We start from the raw sequence: 23,875 nt of genomic DNA, 5'->3' as shown, positions 1-23,875 counted from the left end.
CAGAACAAAGCCCTTGAGTACCGAGAGCCCTGGTGTGCTAAGCTGAGGTTTTATTTTTTGGTGGCCATCTTGGCTTGGCCGACGATAGTTTTAAGAATTTTCTTGACAAAGACCCTTTGAAAACTCGAAAGCAAACATGCTCTCGGAGGCACTTGTTCAGACGCGAGTGCGCTTAGGTGGAATGGCTAGCCGGGAGCACGCACAACAAAAGCGGTTTGGGGCTGGATCATGAACCGCCATCCGCAGTCCTACCGGGGGCATGTCCAAGCAAGCTTGTACCAGTAGAATAGGTGCATGTAGAGCCTGTCGAGCCATCAGAACGCATCTAGGCTATACACCAAAGCCCAGCCAGATCAAAGTCAAGGAGGCCACAAGGAAAAGCCAACGGCAAGACTAGGGGCATGGCAAGTGTTGGTGGCACCTTGCAAGATGAGGCGACAAATCCATCGGGCCAGGTCTTGTAGTTTCATCCACGAGGCTTAGCGGCACTACCACCACACAACTGAAGCTCGTTTTTTCACGTTTGGATTAGTCTCTTGTCTCTTGTCGGTCTGTGACTACTGGCAAGGTCCTGGCTGCAAGATCTGTGGTTCATCTGGGTTCATCTCAAGATCCAAGGCGCAGCAGTAACACACTGGATAAATCACTCAAAACTAGGAGAAAAAAAAACAGAATGGAAAATTACATGGAAGTATTTCCAATTACACCTTGTTACATGGCGGAATCAAGGTTGCGTCTCTGGCAAGTATTTTCTTTTCTTCCAGTCGCTTCGGACGAGCGCACGTTGGATGGCAACGGGGACGTGGGCCAAGCGAAGCGAAAGGCTTTGTTGAGATGAAGCCGGATCGAGATTGCACCTTGAGGTGAAATTGGCGGCATTGCGGCGGGAAAGAAATGAGGGCGCGGGATCGAGTCTAGCAACAAAAAGCCACTGAATGTAGTTCGTAGTGTGAAGGGCTGCCAAACGATCCATTCAGGTTCGTACTATGGAAAAGACTACCGGTAGAGGAGGAAGATAAGGATGTTAGCAGACGGCGGCCATTTCCGGGGTTCTCTAGTTGGCCAATGGGTCCGTTTACAACGCATAAGGGTTAAGGTTAGGAGTGAACGACGAGCTTGGACTCCCTTTTCCAACACTACGTAAAGTGATCCCCACCACACGGTCGCCCAACCCACTGGATCCCGGAAGAGCTGTGCTAGGGTATTCTCAGGTTGGGAACAAAGGACTCAAGGGGACAGAATCCCTTGGCCCAGAGTACGGCACGGCGTACAACCAGTCTTCTTGGCGATTGAAACATACGTTAGTACACATGTATAGACAGACGGACGTGGGAGAGTAATGGCTTTGAAGGCGAATGGCGAACAGTGGCTCCGAAAGGGGAGAAGATGTGACATAGAAGGTCCGAAAACATTACAAGCCTACGAATTATGACGTGAGTGGGAGGAAGAGGTGAAGGCAAAAATACTTGTAAGAGGAGAGGAGGGGGGGACACGAAGCCGATTTCTCTCTTGTTTTATTCCAGCATGTGAGAGCCCGGGACAGGAACACCAAGTTTTTGAATATACATGACAGAAGAGGTCAAAATAGGTAACGCCAGGAAAATGATATATCGTAGTAGAATGTCAAGATGTGTGTGTGTGTGTAGCTAGGTAGTTAACTATGCGCATAGTGCTTATGTGCTAATACGTGGATGGACATGCGATGACATCAAGCCAAAGTTTTGAATCTTGAGGGCCCCACCTCAACGCGGCTAGACCTATGTACATATTAGACACAGATCAAGATGTCGGTGTTGGCTCGCTGCTTTCAAGCGAGGCTGTTCGTCTGTTATTTCTTTTTATCTCCTATAATGTGTGGATATATGTGAGTACACGCCAGTTTTGTTTTTTTCTCCTTCTTTCGCTTCACGTTGCTTGCTGTACTCGTAGTCGAGTTCCACATAGCAAAAGAAAGAAAGAAAGAGAGAGAGTGTGTGTGTGAAAAAAAAAGGCATCGGAAAAAGGATAGTTGGTTAATAGCACATAAAATACATCCTCGGGACCCCTGGCTTATACACATCCTGACCTGTAAATCTGTGACCCACAGAGTAGGGCCAAGCCCAGAGTCAGATGGGGGCGCCTTCAGTGACTAGGGGCACTCCGTCGTCTCCTTGGGGGTGTTCTTTTTGCCCTGCTGTCTCTTGTATCTTGAGTTTGCTTCCCCTACAAGCTCTTTGGGAAGGGGGGAGGGGAGGCCCCTCAGTTCCTGGAAAGGCTCAGCGTCCTCGTTCAAGGCCCCTGTTCATGACAGCACATCACCTCCCTGAAGTGCTGGCTCACACACCTTGAACCACATGTTGTTTAGCGGAGGTGGGCTTCAAACAACAACACAATCAGACCAGCAGAGATCATGAGAAAGGATAGCGAGCTACCAAGACAAAAAAACAAGCTGTATACTTTTGATACGCCGGCAATTTAAACTGCAATCATTCACCATGCCAAGTTTTGTTCGCTTTTGCTCGAGAGAAGCAGTATTTGATTTGTCCTTGAGAGGGTGTCCTAACTATAGCTTGGGTATATCAGACACCCCTTTTGTCCCCAAGAGAGGGAGGGGGTGTGTTTAACTTAAGTCTTCACTTGCCTTCTTCTATATCTAACAAAAAAAAGAAAAAAAAAAAAAGCCTGACAGGGTCTAGGTCATCCAAGCTTCCACCGGCTCTTTATTTTCTCTTTCGTCTGTGAAAAGTAAAAAAGAAAAAAAAAGCATCCAGGTCCGTCCTAGTCCCAAGGCTCCCGAAGTCTTACACGCAGACACACAGACACAGACAGCGAGCGAACCAGCAAACGGGCCATGGAAATAAAAAGAAGAAATAAAAACAAGAGCACAACGAATATAAAGTATTCTATGCCTCGCCTCCCAGTCTCATGAGATTCATCAACTCCGTATCCATCTTCTTTCCTTCTCCTCGCACACATCCCCACGTTCCTCTCTGCCGGCACTCCCGTCACCTGGACTCGATACTCGATACTCGGACTCGATACTCGATACTCGATACTCGATACCTGTGCACCTTCTCTTTCTAGTAACCTGCCTGTCTCACGTCGTTCTCTTTTAGTAACTGCTTCTCTTAATTATCATCCCTTCTCGCCTGCCTTTTCCTGACCTCCATCTTTATCCCAACCGAGCTCTTGAAAAACAGTCTTGGGGGCACCATCAGACCTGACCTTCTCAATCAATCTCTCTTGGCTTCCCTTGAACCCTCTATTGTCAACCGCATTCTGTTCAACTCGAGGCTTTCTTCCATAGTAGTCCCTTCATTCTCGATTTCATCCCTCTAGCCCGGCTCTTTATATCCCAGCCTGGATCTTTGAGGTTGAGAGCTGATTTCCTGTTACGACTCCAAGGTTTCTTTAATCTCTTATTTTTTCTCTTCTCTTTTTTTTTGTGTACCTAGAAAGGTTGTGCAAGACGCCGCTTTTTTTTCTCGCCCGTCGCCTACGCCTCTTGCGCTCTCTACAAGCCACACACCCTTGGCTTGTCAAAACTTGCCCCTCAAGTCCCTTTCCTCGAAGCCCTCTCTTGTCCCTTGCCCAGGTCACTTTTTCAAGTCGTTGTCGGTCCTCGAAGCCCGCCGGCTATAATATCCCCGCCACTCCCACTTCCCCAGCCTCATATTTCCGCTCTGTTTGACCATTCCTCATCCACACTGGCTTCAGTCTTGCATTCGACTTCTACTTCTTCACAATGGAATACAGCAACATGCACAATGGACAGCAGGTCCCCATCTTCCTACCAACCAATCAGCCCACGATGATGCAGCAACAACCTTCTCGTAACTCTTTCCTCCAGTCCAGCCAGTCTCCTTTCCTCCAGTCTCCCCAAGCTCAGACCCAGGCTTCCTTCATGCAGCATCCCACGGCCCAGAGCTCTGTCTATCAGATGACGCCCAGCAATCTGCAATTCGCCATGGCCGCCAACAACATGGCCTCCATGTCTTTACCAACTGGCCCCTCACCCTTCTTCAACCTTCCTGCCTCCACCGATGCCGCGCACCAGAGCCTCTTGCAACAGACTGGCCCCATGTACCGCCCTATGCCCGACCACACATACGCCGGCGCCATGACTCACGGCATGCCCCAGTCCTCCGAGACGCGGCCACGCTTCAACAAGGAGGAAGTTGAGCGCCTGGAAGCCATGTACAAGGAGGAGGTCAAGCCCAGCACCGAGGCCAAGAAGCACATGGCCATGGAGCTGGGTGTTGCGACGGCCAAGATCAACGTGAGCCCCCTTGCATCTTCATTTTAGCGCTGCGCAATCATACTAACACTCTCTCAGAACTGGTTCCAAAACCGCCGTGCCAAGGCCAAGCTGGAGGAGAAGGCCGAGCAGACGGCGGCTGAGCAGAGACGCACCAACGGCGGCGCCTCCACTGCTCCCTCAACAGAGACGGCCCCCACCGAGGTCGTCAACGAGCATTTCACAAACGGTGATACTCCTCTGCGCCCATCCACCGCTGCTTTCCCTTCTACTTCTACCGCCTCCCCCTCGGAAGCTGCCTGCCCGCCCCAGTCCGAGGTCTCTTCGCCCCAGTCTCAGTCGCAACCGCAAAGCCAAACACAGTCGCCGATACCCGCCCCGCCCCAAGTCCAGATCAAGACCGAAGCCCAGTCTCCAGCCACTGCTACCACACCCACTCTCTCCTCGCCGCTCCGCACTACTCCCGTGTCTCTTGCGATGCGCCGCAGCCGCCACCGCAACGGCAACAATGCCCCGTACACACCAGGCTCCCATGACATCTCACGGTCGCAATCGGCCCCCCGCATCCGTGTGCCGTCCACCACGGTTAGCGGCCGCGTTAAGAAGAACTCTGTGTCATCGGCGTCGTCTTCAAGTGGCGCGAACATGAGCAACGGCTACATCCCCCAGAACATGGTGCTGTCTGTCTCCGTGGACCATCATGCGCCTCGCTCGCTCAGTGGCACTCCTCTCAACAGCCCTTACGCCGCTGTGGCCCCCGGTGCTAGCAACAACGGTGCTTCAAACTTTCCGGCTGCCATGTCGCCGACTTCATCCATGCCGAGAAACGGTAGCTTCTCGCTTGCTTCCTCGGCAACGCCCAGCATCAGCCACGAGTTCTCACCCATCCTCCCCAACACACCCAACAGTGAGGGACGCATGCTTGGCTCGGCTCCCGTGACACCTGTCTTTGGTGAATCCGTGAACTACATTGTCGGCGACTACATGTCGTCACTCACGGTGCCCATGGCTTATGACGGCAGAGAGTTCATGGGAGATATGGCTACCGGTGCTGGCGCTACTGCTGGCGATGTCAGCCCCACTACCCAGACTATCCCGGTCTACGGTACCGGCGTAGGAGCCGGGACTGGCGCAGACGCTAGTATCGGCAATGGCTTGGGTCTGGGAATGGTCGCTGAGATGGTCAACTTTGGTGCCGGATCTGAAAGCGCTATGTTCAACAACACGACTTCTATGCAAACCCCCACAACAGCTGCGCCCAACACTGGCGACGCCATTCCCCAGAACGTGGACCTCTCTGGACTGGAGATGCTCATGGGCTCGAACCGCAGCCAAGGACCCTTCACCCAGATGATGCCCGAGGAGTACTTCATGTGCTAGATACAGACTCCCTGTCTCCAGGTGGTCCGGGCCAGAAGAGACTTCCCTTTTGCTCGGGATGGTTCTTGTCGCGGTGCATTTTCTCTTATATTTCTTGCCTTCTCACTCTTCTTTTCACCTCACCATCTATTCTTCGCTTCTTATACGCAAGTTCCAGTCTCGGGCGCTACGTGCCCCAAGCCAAACATTGTGGTTCTTTTTCTCTCTTATATTTTTATTCCATCTCTTGACGACTTTTTACGACATTTCTCTTTTTATTACACGCGGGATTCCCCCTCTTTTCCTGTTATCTTATTCTCTTTACATTTATCCATCAGCCTTGCTTTCTCGTTGCCCACTCACACGTTTTTCTTCTTTCAAGTTGTTGGTTTGAGTGTTGTGTCGGTTGTTCTTGTCCATTTAAAATGGCCTATGTTAGATAGAGCCCTTGCCTCGTACATATAGGAGGTCTTGATTTGTTTCTATTCTTGAGATTTTGGTGGTTGTTCTTTTTTTTTTGCTGATAGTATCCTGTTAATATTTTGGCTATATCGACAGGTCAAAGGTAGTTGTTCTGGAGTCAAAGTAAATATGATTACGTTCTATAACTAAACTTGTTCCACTTCTGGTGTCAATACGTTATTGAGTGTGTCGCTGAACAATCAGTTTAGAGGTGTCGTAACTGGGAGTTTAGGTCATTCGTATTTAGCCTAGTCGCTCTCATCGTCGTCATTGTCCTCATTTTGCGACAAAAGCTCCCGCTGCATTCTCTCCTCGATGAGCTCCGGATCCTCATCAACATCATCTCCTACTTCGTCGGCGGCGTCATCAGAGGCTTCTTCCTCCTCTTCTTCCTCCACTTGCTCCTCCTCCTCCTCTTCTTCCTCTTGTGGGTCTTCTTCCTCTTCCTCGCCGGGTTCTTCCCCATCAACCTCCATCGCAGATGCATCGATTTTGGCCTTCTTCGATCTGGGGCCTTCAGCCTCTTCATCACTGTCTGCGGCAGCACCGGCAGTGCCGGCTCCAGCATCAGAGGTGTCTCTCTTGCCACCAACAGGCTTCTTTTTGGACCGCTTAGCAGCCTGCAGTTCCGTGTACTTGGCAAACTCAAGCTCCAGCTGCTGGCGCATGAAATCAAACTCGGTGTCATCTAGCGCCTTGAACACGTCAGCCGGAAGAATGGTCTTCTTGCCAGCGTTCTTGGTGTTGTCATTTGCTCTGCGAGTCGGGGGCGCACAAGGGTTAGCCGGTATTTCTCAGATACACTCCATTGTGTGAGTCCAACTTACGCAGATGCAAGATGATTGATGAAGACTGTAGCGCTGCGGGTTATCGCAGTCATGGCGTTTCCCTGGATCTGTGTACCTGTTGGTAGATCGGCCTTTGCTAGTCTGGTCATGATCGATTTAGGCAGCGTGAGGTCCTGAGATGGAAGGTTAGACCTGGCTTTTTTACTTGTTTTTTCAGAGTCAGGTCGAAATTGGCCATATGAAGCCTATTTCATACGAAATCTTCCTGAAAAGTCTCATGACATACCTCTATTGTGATAGCATCGACGTCTTTTCCCTCGTCGCTGTCCTTGGACTTGCCGTTAATCTCTGCTCCATCGCCCTCGACGCTTGCTGCATCGCCATTGGCCACAACATGTCCATTCCTAGCCTCATCGGAATCTTCTGCGCCAGCTGATTTTGACGATTTACTGTTGGATTTTTTGGGGGATGGAGATGGGGATGGCGATGCTTGGTCAGCATCCGCCGCGACAGTTCGGATGGTGGTCTCAATGCTCTTTCTTGGTGCCATTGTGACGTGTTATTGATAGCACTTGGAATTCACAGATGTGAACAAAGTAGTTATGGTTGGTTTGAGATTTGTAGGCTTCTCCCGATGTAGATGAAGGGGGTGTGGTGTTCAGTAGACACTCATATATGAAAAGTAACTAGGAATCAGAGTGTAGGAACGCGGTGAACGGCTCGGGACGAAAGCCACTGATATGTATCGCGCAACTTTGGTAATTGGTCCGCAGCTAATTTGATAGAAGTAAGAGAACTGGTGATGTTGGTTTTCACAGCGATCGGGTTGGTTGCCGTTGTGCTAAATTACTGCGACCAGAACAAGGTACGTTGGCCCATCCTTCGCGTCAAGCAAAATGTGGCGTTACTATAAGACGCGGTATGTGGCGTTGCGGATGGGCCTGTAGCATCGTGTTTCTAGGGTTAATCATGGGTTAGCATCTGCCATAAATCCCTACTAACTCTCTTTGTTGACTTCATCTCCAACATCTCCATAAAGAAAACTCCTTATGATTGATGAGAAACCTATTCTTCCCACAAACTATAACCGCCCTACCAAGCGTTCATGCCCATAGTTTCTACTCCTCAAGGAATTGTTCCTAGAAACTTGTAATAGCATCTCCAAGGTCGACTTTGCCTTTCAAATATGAGACTACAGAGATCTGGCCGATGTATGGATCCTAACCGTAGGTTTAAGTACAACGTAGATTGGTCTTTCTACATCGCCACCTTTATTATGATGTTGTCCGATATAACATCTTTGTCTAAGAAGCTACTAGAACTAGTCTTCTATTAATAGTGATGTCTTAATGTCGAGTTACGATTCATCACATGTCATATCTCTTCCATCACACTGTTGGAACCATGACTTGTCAGCCACGGCCAGCCTTGATGTCTACACTCAACTAGAACATTATAGAACCTATTTCAACATGCCCAAAACTGCCGTCATCGATCTTGAATAGCCCTCAACCTTCTCACGGCCCCGGGTATATGAGATAGTATAGAAGCGCGACAGAGTCCTAATCTCAAGCCATCATCCGTACTCAGCACATCACTCATCTTTGTCACTAGCCCAACGATAACATTCAGCCAGATATCTGAATCTTGTTTTGTCTCTTTCCTTAAGCACCTTTTCCCATATAACTCATTTGTTGATACATACCATGAAGCCACAGGTCTGGTCCATCTTCCGCCTTGTAGTCACTCCCAATGACCCCGCGGGGGCCACTCTTGCAGAAAAACCGCAAAAATACGACGGGCACTTTGCCTCCAAGGGCCACACTTCTACCACAAGCCGTCTTATTAGGGCCAAATACTTGGGGTTTCCCCAGCGCCGGACGCCGGGTATGATCCTTTCCAAGATCATTCTACGCCTGGACAACAAGGGAAGCTTGAAGTCCGCCCCTTCCTCTGGAACTGACTTCTTGGAAGAAATCAGTGTCTCATTTTCACTCCATGTCATCACTGGACAGGTTTGCATCCACGACCATGGCAAAAACGGCAACCCCATCGTGTTCACTAGTGAAACCCACGCCTTCTGGAACCCAAACAGAACGCTGTTCTTATCCCCAACCACTAATCATGAGTTTCAAATTCGCAATGTTAATCTTACCTTTGCCGTGGTCTGGGATAAAGGCTGGCTGGAAATGCAGAAGAACCTACTCAAAGATATCCCGGCTGACCTACTTGTTCCGCTCCCGGACTCTAAGCTCCACGATTTACGACTGGGTAGATTCCGGTACATTGAACTAGAGACTCTGGGCAGTGGTGCCACCAGTAGAGTTGTCAAAGCTATGCATGTGGATACTGGCGAAGTTGTTTCAGTCAAGCAATTAAATTCCTGCAGTGACAGTAGCTTTCGGCAACTAGCCCTCAAGGAAGCCTATGTCTTGAAGAAATTATGTCATGTAAGTACCGCCTAGCTACATTATCTAGCTTGCTTCGTCTATCCTCAGGTTAAGCCCACTTATATTAACCCTATAAACAGTCCAGCATCATTCAGTTTATTCGCGTTGACCAAGTAGATGGTGACGTTGACTTGACCCTTGCCTACAAGCCGTACACAGTCCTCGAAGCCGCCAACCTCAAACTCTTTCAGAGCAATCTCGATATTCACACTGACCGGTTCATGCACCAGATGCTTGAATCCCTACAGTACTTAAACATCTCACGCATCGTACACCTCGACATAAAACCCGAGAACATTCTCTGTGCTCCGTCTAGTACTTCCGGTAATTATGACTTCTTTCTTACAGACTTTGGTCTAACTATGCCCTTCGGCAGTCTCGCATGCCTTGTTGGCACCATCGGCTTCATTCCTCCAAAGCTGGAAACGTCGTCGTCTCTCACATGCTTCCATCCATCTATGGACATATACTCACTCTTTATGAGTCTATTCACCGTCCGCTACATATCCAAGACGTCTGTTGTCCCAAGCTACACGGATATGCATCGTCTAGTCCACTCTTATGATACCGATTCCTACCTCAGTAACTATCTGAAAATGGCCAATCTAGTGCCTGAAACCCGGCCTCTGGCATCCGACCTGCTGTTTTGGTACTTCCCATCATGCGACGGCGTTTGTTTCGCTCGCTCGTCCCGCCAAAAGGATGGCAGACACTCACTGCGTCAAGAGCTCTCTCTACATAGCCCAGTCACCAACGGGGCAACACTCTTCAACGACGGTTGCTACGATCACGAGATGGAGCCCTTTGATCTCGCCAAGGATACCTGCAGTGAGCTCTATCACAACGATGATGAAAGTGGTGGTTTTGCCTATGAAGCCGATGACAACGAGTCTGACCGGGCTTCAAACAGGCAGCTTACGCCTCAAAGTCCAATAACTCCAGAAGCAGAAATTGAGCAGCTTCTTTATGACTTGTGGCTTTGTGCCAAAATAGCCCAGCTTGGCCGCAAGAAACGCATGCGCACAGGTGCGACTAGATCAGGCAGTTCTGGAGGTAAAGTATGGGGGTTTCATTAAGTAGTCTACCACCGGGTTAAATAAATCGATTACTATCTTTTACACACCATATTCTTTTAGAGGCATCCAGCCTGTAGACATCAAAGTAAAGGAAGAGACATTGTGCACAGGACAATCAGCAGCAACATAAGACTCATGAACATCATATACATAACAAGGAAGAGTGCCAGATTCTCATATAGAGATTGACTGTCGTGAAAACAAGAAAACATTGAACAAAAGGAAAGGAATCTTGGTCAGTATCGCCATAAAAACAAAGGAAACAAAGAAGGTTTAGCCACCGGTACCCAAAGAAAACATAGGGATGAGGAAATTGGTATCAAATGAGTTGTCATAACGAAATATCGACAAAGGAAAAAAGAAAGGAAGGGGGAATATGAACAATTTTTGAAAGGAATGGGGTCAAGGTAGGAGCAAGAAACTCAACTCAGCCCATAGCCCGGCCAATATCCATCGGCTGAGCTCTCCTATCGACTGGGCGCGGAGACAAATCGCCGAGTGGGATGTCGCCTTCGGAGAAGTCGATGGAGAAGGCTGGCGGCTTGGCTGCGTCCGAGTATATACGCATATGCTGGCTCGACCGCGTGCGCTGCGAGCTTCCCGTGCTCTTGAAGTTGCTCAGGCTGCGGCTGTGGCCCAACGTTGAGGCCAGAGTAGGCGTGCTGCTGGAAAACCCAAGCGGACCAGTGCCGCCAGGTGATCTGCGGGACCCATCAGGGCTAGAGTGTTCGGATGATGTGGAAGATGCAGAGGTAGTAATGAACAGTGGGTTGGAGTCCAGGGCGGCTTCAATGTCGCGGTGGTAGCTGAGCCACTGGTCCTTCCACCCGGCCCCGCCAGCCGAAAAGCTAAAGGAGCTGCCGGTGCGCTGGTGCTGGTTCTGGTGCATGACGGACGATACGCTGGAAGAGGACTTGTGTCCGAGGCCATGGCTCCGGCTGTGACTCCGGCTATGGCTGCGGCTGTGTCCACGGGTAAGACGCATTGTGGTGCTGCGTTTTGGCGAGGGTAGATAGGCAGCATCGCCTTGAACGGCTTCGTCGGTGAGTCCGGGGCGCGCATTGGGGGCACGAGCTTGGATCGGTGTCTGGGGGGCCTCCATGCTCTTCTTGTGGGGAGGGGAGGACTCTGAACCGAATGGCGATGACAAGGTATCGTCATTCATTGTAGCGCCTGTACCTCCAGTATAGACGATGACGCCGGCAGGCTTTTTTATTCTGGTCGACTTGCTACCAGGAGTCTGCGGGAGTGCCTTTTTTTCAATGGGGGTGGAAGGTTCTTGTGGAATAGACGGGAGGGTTGTGACAATGGAAGCGGTGGAAGTCATTTTGCGGGGAGCTCGTAGAAGTGCTGACTCCAGGGCTTCTGATGATGAGTAGGAGGGTATCCCACGCAGGACAGCAGCCTCGGGAGTCTTTGGCCTAGTGTAAAAGTCCGACCCATTGCTGTTTTTGATGCCTTTGGCAGTCAAAGAAGAGCCAGGGAATGTTTCCTTCTCAATTGTGTCGTCCGCTTTGGAAAGTTTCCATGACTCGATCTCCTCGTCGTCAATGGGAGAAATGCCGCGGTTCAGGATCGAGAACCTTCTCTTGCGTCGGTAGAGAACAATCAAGATGACGGAGATGAGGATGACGCCGCCAGATATTGAAGCCACAAGAGTGATGATGAGTCTTCTTTGAGACGACGTTGGTGAATTGGATGAGTCTGAGTTGTCAGTCATGTTGGAAATGGAGGCTTTGGCTATGCACAACAGGACTCTGGGTCAAATGGGTGTGAAAGAGAAGATAAGGAAGGTGGGACAAGAGACATGGAGCGTCAAGCTCAAAGACATGTGCGGGTAGGTGCTGGTAGACACAAATGTGTGTATGTTTGTGAGGCTGAGAAGCTATGACAGTCAGCTGCTTGGTGGGAAATATAAAAGCAGAGTCAAAGACAAGGGACGAAAAAAGAAAAAAAATAAAGAAAAGAAGAAAAGGGTGGGGAGTATATAACAAAAGTAGCAGCTGCAAATCGGGTTGCTTATATCGGAATCTCGGATGCTTCACGAGGCAATAGCCATATATGCAGCCTGCAGGCAAGATTCTTGTGCGATGCAACTGCAACTCGGCAAGTCAAAGTAACACGCATAAGATGGATGAAGGTCGGCAAGGAAATGCGACTGTTGAATCCGGGAAGCAGAGATGAGGCGCAGACGCAGAACACAGACGCACAACTCTCGAGTTTAACCCTTGCTAGAACGATCGTAGCGAGACGTAAAATAACGAGTAAGATGTCGAGGAAATAAGAGATCTCAGTTGGAAGGGAAGTGGAGGCGGGGGGTGCGGGTGAAGAGTAGGGTCATGAAAAGTTCGCCCAGAGTCGTTTCAACCTTGAGAAGAACAGGTTTCCGAGGGCGGGGCGTGATCAGGCCAAGAAAAAAAAAGAGGATTTTCGTTCTTCACAGCAAGATCATGTTTCGGAGAAGGCGCACAGCACGCGGGCGCAAGATTGTTTATTGAGTTGAGTCTCAGTGCCGATGTGCTTTCGAAAGCACTGTAGTCACACCAGTCAAGTGATGGGCGAAAGGTACAGTATCAGAGCGCAGGCAGCAAGATGCGGGCAGATGAGACCACCAGCAGAAGCCAGCGAGTTGCCTATTGGTGTAAGTCGGCAGAGTGGGGAGGGAGACAAGAAGCCGCGAGAATCTGGGGGGAGATGAGAAGAGAAGAGGCAAGACGAGTCAAGACAAGAAGATTCCAAAGGGCGGAGAGTTAGATTCCTACTACTTATGGAAGTGAGAGTTCCTCTTTCAAGCAGAGCAAAACAGATGTGTCAGTATGAAGCCGAGAGATCAACGAAGACGGCCTGTTGTGTGTTGATGATGCCCGAGATGTTGCCGCAAGGAAGCTCGGGCTTTAGTGGTCACAATGAAAGAAATCCGGTGAATAACAAGCAGAGAAACCCTACAGCAAAGCAGCAGTGTCAGGAACAGAGCAACAGCAGGAGCGGGAGCGGGAGATTAAAAAGAAAACGAGAAACTTTGGTGGTGCTACTATGTACATACATAACTACATCCATACATACTTGCAGGACCGGGAAGGGGAGCAAGTGAGAAGGAATAAGGGTGCTTGCAGATAAAATATATACAAGTAAAAGTACCTATGGAGTTGCATGCTATGGTGAGACGAGAGGCACAGGGAGGACAGGATGGTGAGTATGTATGAGTGGGTGGAAACGGGCGAGACTCGGCCGGTGACTTACACTGAAGGGTCACACCTTCTCTTCTTTTTTTTTTTGTCTTTGTCTTCTCCTCACAGTGATTTTCACTTGCGCCTGCTTCCAAGTAAAACCATCTCTGGCTTGCATCTAGAACATGAGTACATATGTATGTATATACTTGGGCATTTTCACAAGTACAAGCCAAGTCCCCCAACATTATGACAGCTCGGCTAGATCATCATGAACAGAACCACGACTCTTGGCTTCTTTCGCCCGCATTGCAACCTTCTTCCTTGCCTTGCACCTTTCTTTTCTCATGCTTTTTTTTTTCTCTTATCCTCTTGTCCTGTTGCTGGCTGTGAGGGGATGGCCCCTCCCCACAGGACCCTCGATCCCGGCCCACTGTCATCTTGGATTTTTTTTCTTTCTTTTTTCGATTTCTTTAGCATGGAAGGGCGGCCCTGGTCCTTTTTTGGTTAGTTTCGCGTTTATCTTTCGGCGGGCGGGGGAGAGGCTTGCTGGTCTTGTCAATTTGCATCAACGCTGCTATGGGCGGAAGCTGAGGGGGAAACGGATTTGAACAAGTTCTCACCAAGACCAAGAATCATACCCTGACCAGGCCTTGATGTCCACTATGCAATTTTACATGGCTCCCGTGATGCTGACCTACATGTGGTGTCTGTTCTATCGACAACAACCAATGCAGCAATTTTCAACACGGTGACATTGTCGCCTGCAGTAAAGTTGCAGTCAAAAGTGACATTTGTCAAAGCACAGCATGGTCAATAAAACAGCCTACATCCACAGGCTTGCGTTCCCCTTTCTCAGGCCTGGCCTTCTGTGGTCTGGCCATTCTTAAGCTCTCGACGCGAATTACCAAAAAGAGTTAGTTACAACAGCCAGTCAATGACCAGCAACTTTAGAGTTTGAAGCTGACAAAAAGGTCAGACCAGCAGGAAGCCCAGGGGGGGAGAAGTGTGGCTTGCTGCAGTAGAATCCCTTTTTGAAATTGCGACAATCGGGAAAGGAGGGGAAAGCAGAAAAGATCGTCGGCCTGTGTGGGCTAGAAGGCGGTCGGTGGTAGCGGGGGGTGGTGCTGTGTGTAGTGTTTGTGCTTCGCGAAGAGATTGTGTGGAAATATCGTGGTGAAACCTCCAATGACCAATGATGCTGTTAGTTAGAGACACTAGCCAGAGAGACCAACTACAATAACAGCTACCATCAAAATATAGGGTAAGGGTTATTCTATTGCACATCACCCTTGTAGTGCCCATTTATAACCATTTCTCTATTTACCCTTGGTTTTGCCGTGGGACCTGACTAGGCCGAGATCCGAGTCTGAGCGCTACAGGGATGCTCTATTTCGTCATTGAGGGAGGGGAGCCCTTCACTCTCACTCCAAAGTTGTCTTTGTTTTGGCTCAAGGTCGTGAAGAAAAAGCAAGCGTCAGATTGGACCACATGTCAGGCTCTGTGGTTTTTGTTTTATTTCATTGAGTTTATTGTTGACTCTGCTGCCGTCTTCTGACCGCCTGTTCTCAGCAGTGTTTCCGTTTTTAGTGGTTCCGAGTCTTGTCTGTTGGCTATAACTAGCTACCTACACATTTTCAATTATCATAACAAAGACTATAGCATGTTTTATATTCCCTAACTCGTTATTCGTGCCTTTCTTGTACTCCGGCGCCGTAATCTGAGACGTAGAGCTTCATCTGGAGCTTGCCATCAAAAGCCTCAGTTGCAGTTCATCCAAAATGGCTGGATGTATGTCTTCTGCTTCCACGCTTCCATGCCAGCTGATGTATCTGACTAGACGAACCTCACTAGCTCTCCCTTATTGTGCCCTTTGGGCTTCTGGCAGCAATGAGATATTTACCTAGTGCCTAGATCGTCGGCCGCTGAACCTACACTCACCGGTATCTGGCGCTAAGTCCATATGGTTCTTTTTAGTCTAGAGGCTTCTTCCTGCAAGGGGAGCTAACATCTTGGCTTGCTTGCCGCGGTCTGTGATGGTTTGCCTGAGTTCATGCAGGAACCAAAGCTGTAGTTACATGTGTGTGTGTATGTATGTATGTATGTATGTGTGTATGTAAAAGTGGACAATGCTATTGGGCAGAATGTGAGAAACGTGTCGATCTGAAGCAAAGAAGAAGCAAAGGATGTAGACAGTAGAAGGGAGAAGGGGGTCATGTCTCAGTGTCGACGAAGTCGGCCTCCTACCATCAGTCAAATATTTCTCGACTCTTCTCCTCTCAGTGAAGCTCCAAGTATACAGTATACATACACAGCCACGGTGGCGTTAAGAAGAACAGACACATGTGTAGCGCATTGCAGCGCATTGCAGCACATCTGCATATGTAAGCTCGCGTGTACAGAGGAGGGGAGAGGAGCGACAAGAGGAGAGAGGAGGTGTTGCATCCTCGATCCTGATGTCGGCGCCGATATTGCATAGTACCAAGTAACTAGCTATACGAATACAAAGACCTAGTTAAAATGTATAACCACAGCATACAAGTGCTATACACATCCTCACAACCTATGTCGGCGACAGATCTTGCTCCAGCATATTTCATAGACCGGATTACATGGTGAATCTTTTCTGTACTCATCTTCGCCCGCAATCTCTTGCGGTCTTGGCAAAAACAGGTATCGGTCATGATAGCTCAATTAAGAAGCCCACCTGGATGACGTTAACACGGCAGCTTTTGGTCATGAGTGTTGGTGTTCAATGTTTGGGCTGAAACTCCGAGAAGACAGGCACAACCCTTGATCGTCTGGGAGGCAGCGGAGGGGTGGAGAAGTCCGTTTTGGCTTGTTAGTGGGAGCGTAGGAATAGCGAGACCGTGAGGACTATGGCTTCTCTAATAACCAAATCCAAGTACGAACATGTTTGTGCAATGTTGATCTACACTTCTGCAAATTTCAATATCTGCCCGCACGCAGCTGAGCATGAAGGCTCACTAGTTTGTAGATGCGAAATATCTCTCACGACAAGAGTGTTTCCGCATCTGGGTCAGGATGTTCCATGCTTCATCTGCGGGTTCTTGTTTCGTAAACGGACTTAATCTCTTGTGCATAATGACAACAAGGCGGACAAACAAGTAAACGAGCGGGCGGGCGGGCAGTAGCTCAAGGGAGATTGGAAGTGCTTGTCAAGTTGATGCTGCTAGTGAGCGCTAGTACGAGACGAGACCTTGACAGCAACGCTAGTATCGGGCGACAGCGATGGAAGTGTAAAGGCGTACAGGGCATAAAAGACCGTATACAGGGCAGCCAGCGGTGAGAGAGCAGGCAATATAGTGGCACAGGGCCACTGAGTCTCCGGGCTCACGAGTTGAGGTGGGCTTCCTATTCTGAGACCCACGAAAGTGACTGCTCAGAAACTCCCTCCACTCTTGTGCATTAGTTCTTGCAGTAGTCAACACACTTTCTTGGCTATCTTGGCCGTTGCAGCTGTATTTGCATTTCTTCTTTCAACTCCTTCCCCTTATGAATGCCTGTATTCCTCTGTTATTCTCATCCGGCCTTTCTTTTGGCTGCGGTCTAGGGATTGTGTGCATGGGACCTACATACAACGACACACAGCCAGAGGAAGGAAAACCTGCTTATGTATGTGTGCTAGGGATTCTCACAGATCAGCGGGAAGAGACTGAGCGGGCAGATCCCCAGGCCGACGGGAAGAGCCCCGTAACAAGAAGAAAGAAAGAAAAATGAGCACGAAAGAGAACCTGTCCGGAGTCAAGCGAATTTTCCAACAAGGGTCTCATGCGGCACAAACAGGCGATCTGGGCTTCTAGCATGGCAGAATCGCCCTTCTCGTCGCCCTTCTTGCTCTCAACCCCGTTGGATCAGCACAGCGTTCTTCACGTCTCGTTGCGCAATAAGCTTACAGCTTCGTCACGCGGAAGCCCAAAATCCACGCAAAACAGCAAAGACTGGCGTCAAAGCGCATCTGAGGCTGGGCGAGCTGCGCAACTAAGGGTTAACTATGTAGCTCATACACACCGACTGACTTTGACCTTTTTTCAGGAACACCGCGGCCCCAGCCTTCTCATGCCGGTCTGCTCCTTTCCCAACCATGCGACAAGGGGCTTCTTTTTTTTTCTCTGCTTCTGCCCCTGTCCGCTTTCGAGAAGGCTTTAAAGAAGCAGAGAGCAAGATGCCTGGCCAAGCCCGTCTGTCGCCCACGCGCTCGCCGGCTGCAAGGGAGCAGAGCAAAAAGCAAAGGACTGAAGACAGCCGCTGTTTCAAGGGCTCCAGACGGTTAATCCTTTTTTGTCTCACATGGCCTTGTGCCTCTTGCGCTCTATCAAACTATAAGGTTCTCTCCGTCGTATACTGAGATGGAAGGGATTCTTCGTTATATGACAGCCTGATTGCATTTTCGAATGGATGCTTAGATACAAACAGTATGTGCCTCAACGTCAGAGACCAGATGACAAAAAAAGATATAAAAGAAAGTGAGTTGTGCGTGACAAAGAACTAGGCGAGGGATTTCATCGACGTTGCAGTCGGCTCAAATAACCCTAATGGCGTAACGCCACCAATCACAACCCTGGCTTGGTGTTACTCTTGGAGGTAGGTCGGCGGCTATCGGTCATACCCTAACACATCGTTCTATTTACATGTAGTAGGGTTGCAAGCATACCTCGTGGCCATCAGCGAATTTCCTTTTTATTTTACAGCCCACCCTCGTTTTGTTTTGTTTTGGCTGTGCCTTGTTTTGGGCAGCAATACAGTTCCTTTTTTTTTTTTTTTTTTTTTTTTTTCTTTACATCTTCTTTTCTCGTTCTTCTGTCTTCCCGGGCTTCTCGTAAAAGGCATGAATTGTTTCAAAGTTCATGTGTTTGAGGGCCATCTCTGGCGAGTGAATCTAGACTCGGCGACGACCGAGAGAGGTGAGGTGCCTGATGACAGAGATGACAAAGTTGAGATCTCATAAAAATTGCAAAGAGAGGGGTGCCGCAGCGATTGGGGCTTTACGTATGCAAGTAGCATGGCCTGCATGTTAGTGTCATTGTTCATGCAGGCACGCCTCTGGGGTTGACAGAATGGAATGGCTGGTCTATTAGTTATCTGTTCATGTGGTCTATAGCCTTCTCGCTGAGCTTATCAATGGGGCTGGCTAGGTTCCTGAATGGCTTTCAGACAACTAAGGTCTCGGAGCGGGCATGGAACCGGACAACAAGCTGCTTGGAGGGTAGGACACACCGGAAACCGGTCTGTTGTTTGAGCCTGTCTTTCCTTTCAGCGCATTGCATACAGTGGCAAATGAGCTATCTGTAATGGTCCTACTTGGCACTTGTACAAGCAACTAACTATACATGCAGAGTTGCACTGATATCTGGACAGCTTGCTTGTACAAGGCAAAAAAAAAGCAAGGACAAAGGTAGGTCAACTGTATTCCCAGGCCGAGTGCAACCTTGATGATATGATTTTTTGTCTCAGGAAGGAAAAAAAAAGAAAGAAGCCCACGCGCACTGACGTTCTTTGTCTTTCGTACCTGGCCTTTATCCTGCTCACCCAACATGTTTGCGTCTTTGATGCTGCCAGCATGCTGAGCCCGATTGGGCAACTATTCCACCTCGCAGGGCTCTCGTGCGCTTGTGCGCCGGATCTGTCGGCCGAGTAAATGTATATCCTCTCTCTTTGGTTTGGGGGCGCGGAGGATCAAGGGGAGACTGGCCGGTGAGGGGCAGATTCGGATGTGGTGGGGATAGGACTGTGATTATGACTATGAGTGTGATTGTAAACGTGAATGTGAATCATGAATTGCCAGTAAAACTTGTCAAACCAGTGTATTGTTTATGTGATGTGTTTGGCCGGGTGGCCATGGTGTCTTTCGTCATCACAACTGTCTGCTATCTTTCAATTGCCATCAGCCCATGGCTAGATGCCAAGCACGTCTTTTGCTTTCCCGACGGCCTTAACTATGGCGTGTTGATTCCAGTCACATATCAGAAGTTCACTACAGCTTGGCCCCGGCATCTTCTTTCTTTGCCCATTCCTTGACAATTCGGCGCATGATCTTGCCCGATGGCGATTTGGGCACCTCTTTGATCCACCGCACGCCTCCACGTAATTTCTTGTATGGTGCGACTTTGGACTCTAGCCACGCCGAGACCTCGGCTGCAAGCGCATCGGTCGCTTTTGTGCCGGGGCGTACTACAAGGTATGCGCGCGGGACCTCGGTAGCTTGGGACTGGTCCATAACCCCAATAACGCAAGAATCAGCGATCTTGGGGTGATCGAGGAGGAGACCCTCGAGTTCGGCGGGTGCGACTTGGAAGCCCTCTAGAGAGGTGATTAGTATCTGGTCATGAGATTGGGGGATTGGGGTTGTGAAAGTAGGCAGACAAGAGCCTTTTCGTAATGAGATGATTCCAACTTACTGTACTTGATTAGTTCCTTGGCTCGATCGGTGACGTAGATGACGTCCTGGTCCGTTTTGTAAACTATGTCACCGGTCTTGAAGTAGCCATCCTCACTAAAGGTTTCCTTGTGGAGCTCGGGTCGGTTCAGATAGCCAGAGAAGACGTTTGGTCCCTTGACCAAGAACTCTCCAGCACTTCCGTTGGGAAGCTCTTTGCCATTCTCATCAACAATCTTTGCCTCTACGTTGGGCGCGAGACGACCGACCGATCCAACAAACTTGCCCCATTCGTCTGGCATCTGTGTAGCTATCACGGGGCTTGTCTCAGAGAGCCCATAGCCCTGCTTTGTGCCGACCTTCAAGCGGTTCCACAAGCCCTCAGCCAGTTCGCGCGTCAAGGGCGCGGCGCCGGACGTGATCCAGCGGAGCGACGTGAGATCGTATTTGGAGACTATGGGGCTCTTGGTTAGGCCGAGAATGATTGGCGGTGCAACAAAGAGCACGCTGATACGGTGTTTTTGAATGAGTTGGCAGGAAAGCTCTAAGTCGAAGCGGCTGATGATGTAAATGGGGATGCCAGAGAAAGAAGCTCCGAACATGACAACAACAAGGCCCTGGATGGAACGGTTAGAGTGTCATTTGTGGTGAATGAAGGCGTTGTATCGTCATGGCTTACAAAGATATGGTAGAAAGGTAAGATGCTCAGCGTGCTGTCCCGGGTCGGGTGAAGAAGATACCAATCGAAGATAGAATGCTGGAGCAAGTTGGCAATGATGTTGCGGTGTGTTAAAACCACTCCTTTGGGAAGACCGGTTGTACCCTAAGAGGTACGATGATGGAGGATGTTAGTGAGTATTTCTCAAGATCAACCGATTATGCGATGGGTCAGGGAGAATGTGGCCATACTGAGCTATACACAATAAAAGCAAGATCCTCATGCTTGGCCACGTCCCTGGTGACAACGTCGACCGACTTCAAATCAGACCAATGCTTGACCTTGTCGTCTTTATCATCACCCATCAGGATAATTCTGTCCAGCGCAATACCAGCTTTCTGAGCCGCAGCTGTCACAGTTGGCAAAAGCGGCTTTACCGTCACAACGGCCTGGATATTGGCATCTGTTAGCTGGTGCACCAGCTCATTGACTGTGTACTGCGGATTCGCAGGACACGCGACATAGCCAGCCCAGAGAACAGCCCATGTTGCTATGGGCGTGTCGACGTTGTTGGGGGCAAAGAAGCCGATGCGCGAGCCTCTTGGAAGGTTGTAGGTGGACCTGAGAGCCTTGCCTAGTGATACGCTGAGCTTGTGGCAGTCGGAAAACGTGTGTGAGCGGTTGGTTTGAGTATCAATGAAGAGTTCTGCAAGAGACGCATTAGCGAAAAACGTGTAATTGGGAATAAACTACGCAGCGAGACATTTAGGGACATGTAGCTGCATGTAGTTACACCACCAAAGCTTACTGCGATCTGCCGGTTGCCGATTATCGGGCCGGTCAAAGAAGTAGGACCAGAGATCAGTTTCTGGAATCTCGACATCGGGATACGGCGACTTAAAAGGCATGTTGGCGGATATGAAGGTTGTGATGGTGAGGAAGATTGCAGTATATTGGAGGACAAGGCTCGAAGTAGGCCGGGAGACTTAAGTCCGCACTGACAAGTTGACTGCAAAATATATAAGAAGGCCACGGACCATCTGGGATTCAAGCAACTGGTAACAAGACAGGAGGGATAAAGAAGGTCGATTTCGCTGTGGCGGCAGCCCTCAATATATCAAGCTTGAAGACTCATAACTAGCTTAAACTAAGCCGAGCTTCGTTGCGAAATTGGAGAACTAGGTAAACCACTATGGATTTAATGGAGGTATTTTTTGTGGGGTATGTTCGGTCCCCTTTGCCGGAACATAAGTTGAGATTCTCAGTAGAAAGAGTAGTTCTCATCACTTTTGAACTTTATTTTCACTGTTATTAGTCCTCTTTCATTTATATTCAATTCGTGCCCTTCCAATCGCATTGTGGCTTCATTGTTGCTTGATATAACAGAGTGCTGGTTGTTGTGGGAAGAAACGAAGATGCCGCGGTTGGAGACGCTGTGTTTCTTCATATGACGCTAGCATCGTGTTGTTGAATCTAGCTCCGGAGCTCCAACTCGCAAGTGGCGCTTCTCCAATTTGATGTCATGAGGCAGCCCATGTACCACGGGTACATTCATAGCTACAAGAATATACACATGACTACACAGAGAGTTGGTTAACTATCTGATCGTAATAACCAGCTTCTTGGTTAACCAGACATAAGAAAGTATACCTTGAATTTATGCATAAAATTCTCTCGACTAGACGAGCAATATATAGAGCTGCCCCCGTGGGATAGATGAACACGTTCATCGCAATAACGTACAATGACAGGCCATTTACGGCCTTGTCTCATCCGCCGACTTATTTCATCCATGTCTGAGAATATGCCTCTGGCGGGAAACTCTCACCCTATTCCCCTGATGTCTCACTCATACAAGTCGCTCAGTCTCTTCCATAAGGCGCTCCAGGCTAAATCGCTGGTCGCCTGCCGCAAAATAATCCACCAACTTGCGTCTCTCCTCCCCAACCTTGTCGGCCTCAATGCCCTCCCACGCACCGTAGAACTTTTGCATGCACATTACCAGGAACTGCGCATCTTGCGCCTTGGCCCCGCGATTTTCGACTACCTGGCCCTGCATCAGGACAAGCCCTCTCTCGTCCGCTAGGTCGAGATGGTGCGTAATGGTGGTATGTGGCTGGGCGAATTCTCCGCGCGCCTTGTACTCGGCCAACTGTGTAAAGAGCACGGAGCTGGTGCGTGACGCTGTATCAAACGTCCATTGCAGGAAGTGGATCTCGGCTCCTTGTTCCGGATGTGGCACCGGGAGAACAAACTGCGGCGCGCGCTGCGCAACAGCTTCCATGGCCCGGTACGTTGAGGCGGAGATTACAGCGCACAATGAGTCTTTGTTCGAAGCGTAGCGCAGTCTCCAGATTGCCGTAAGCTCGCGGTCGGGCAGGTCGCGTACTTTTTCAATGTCGAGGATTTCATCAAGTGATTTTACTCCGGTGTTGGGCTTGTCGCTGGCGCTTCTCTTGGTGATTGCCTCTGCAGCCGCACGGTTTGGGGTGGCTTTGACAGCTGCTTGAGAGACTGGGGAAGTGGAACTTGACGCACCAGAAGCAGCAGCCTTCGTTTCTGTCACATTGTGTGTCGCAATGACAGAGTTATCCTCGCCAACCAGCGCACCCGGCGGCAGTTTGGAGTCGGCCTTGCGGATTTCGGAGATCTTGTCGGCGTATGCAGCCCGCAGCTGATCAATGTTTTCGAGGCCTTCTTGCTTCGCCCGCTGGGTCAGCTTTTCGCGGTAGGTTTCGAGAACGGAGCGGCTTTCTTGGGTTGTGGCTAGCCAGCGGACATCGTGAACGGCAGCCCACCGGCGTTGAGGCGTGAAAGATGCAAGGCGCGGCTGAGCGCTGACGAAGCGCCGCAGCGCAAGACATCGACTGGTCATTGTGGACTGTTCTGGGACTTGAAGATGTGACGTTGATGCGCGAAGGGAGAGGGATGGAGGGGCTGTGATGCAAGCTTTGGCGGTTGAGTGGTAATTTCTGTGCTGCTATTGGACAGCTGGTGACAGGTGTCTGAACTGTTCATCGCCAGCTGCCTCTCTTGTCAACCCTGCGCATTCCCAGTCGCGTCAAACGCGTCGCACGGCCCGGACTTTAATGGATTTTCTTCGGGCAATCCTGGCCGTGCTTGGGATGACCTTAGCTCTGGATCAGGGTAAGTTTTGAATACAGAGTACTACTGAATTCAGTATATTTTTCTGGTTTTCTGCTACATGTTGGACGCTATCTTCAAGCTGTCTTCCAAAACCCTCCATAAATCTTTCATGCAATCTCGTATCACATAAATAC

The 23,875-nt window shown here is 49.6% G+C and overlaps 6 protein-coding genes across 6 annotated transcripts; 2 read left to right on the top strand and 4 right to left on the bottom strand.

Moving 5' to 3' along the window:
• Window positions 1-3,724: 3,724 nt before the first annotated feature.
• BROUX77_007868 (uncharacterized protein) lies at window positions 3,725-5,617 on the top strand (the record flags this gene model as incomplete). Its single annotated transcript, XM_073753009.1, has 2 exons — window positions 3,725-4,258; window positions 4,316-5,617. The coding sequence occupies 2 exons, from the start codon at window positions 3,725-3,727 to the stop codon at window positions 5,615-5,617; spliced, it is 1,836 nt and encodes a 611-aa protein (XP_073602161.1).
• Window positions 5,618-6,306: 689 nt separating this feature from the next.
• BROUX77_007867 (uncharacterized protein) lies at window positions 6,307-7,396 on the bottom strand (the record flags this gene model as incomplete). The annotated part of the gene is made up of 3 exons (XM_073753008.1): window positions 6,307-6,814; window positions 6,886-7,019; window positions 7,133-7,396. The coding sequence occupies 3 exons, from the start codon at window positions 7,394-7,396 to the stop codon at window positions 6,307-6,309; spliced, it is 906 nt and encodes a 301-aa protein (XP_073602160.1).
• Window positions 7,397-8,552: 1,156 nt separating this feature from the next.
• BROUX77_007866 (uncharacterized protein) lies at window positions 8,553-10,372 on the top strand (the record flags this gene model as incomplete). The annotated part of the gene is made up of 2 exons (XM_073753007.1): window positions 8,553-9,296; window positions 9,377-10,372. The coding sequence occupies 2 exons, from the start codon at window positions 8,553-8,555 to the stop codon at window positions 10,370-10,372; spliced, it is 1,740 nt and encodes a 579-aa protein (XP_073602159.1).
• Window positions 10,373-10,799: 427 nt separating this feature from the next.
• Window positions 10,800-12,092, bottom strand: BROUX77_007865 (uncharacterized protein; the record flags this gene model as incomplete). The annotated part of the gene is made up of 1 exon (XM_073753005.1): window positions 10,800-12,092. The coding sequence occupies one exon, from the start codon at window positions 12,090-12,092 to the stop codon at window positions 10,800-10,802; it is 1,293 nt and encodes a 430-aa protein (XP_073602158.1).
• A 7,442-nt stretch (window positions 12,093-19,534) lies between these two features.
• BROUX77_007864 (uncharacterized protein) lies at window positions 19,535-21,502 on the bottom strand (the record flags this gene model as incomplete). The annotated part of the gene is made up of 5 exons (XM_073753004.1): window positions 19,535-19,860; window positions 19,959-20,553; window positions 20,616-20,759; window positions 20,846-21,300; window positions 21,403-21,502. 5 exons carry the CDS (start codon window positions 21,500-21,502, stop codon window positions 19,535-19,537), a joined length of 1,620 nt encoding a protein of 539 aa, XP_073602157.1.
• Window positions 21,503-22,443: 941 nt separating this feature from the next.
• On the bottom strand, window positions 22,444-23,469 carry BROUX77_007863 (uncharacterized protein; the record flags this gene model as incomplete). Its single annotated transcript, XM_073753003.1, has 1 exon — window positions 22,444-23,469. The coding sequence occupies one exon, from the start codon at window positions 23,467-23,469 to the stop codon at window positions 22,444-22,446; it is 1,026 nt and encodes a 341-aa protein (XP_073602156.1).
• Window positions 23,470-23,875: the final 406 nt, after the last annotated feature.

The sequence above is a fragment of the Berkeleyomyces rouxiae genome (genome assembly GCF_048999995.1).
Source record: "Berkeleyomyces rouxiae strain 22BRR77 chromosome Unknown BrBRR77_ptg000012l, whole genome shotgun sequence".
NCBI lineage: Eukaryota > Fungi > Ascomycota > Sordariomycetes > Microascales > Ceratocystidaceae > Berkeleyomyces > Berkeleyomyces rouxiae.
The sequence above is the reverse complement of the archived record's forward strand: the minus strand, read 5'-3'. Positions and strand labels throughout refer to the sequence as shown.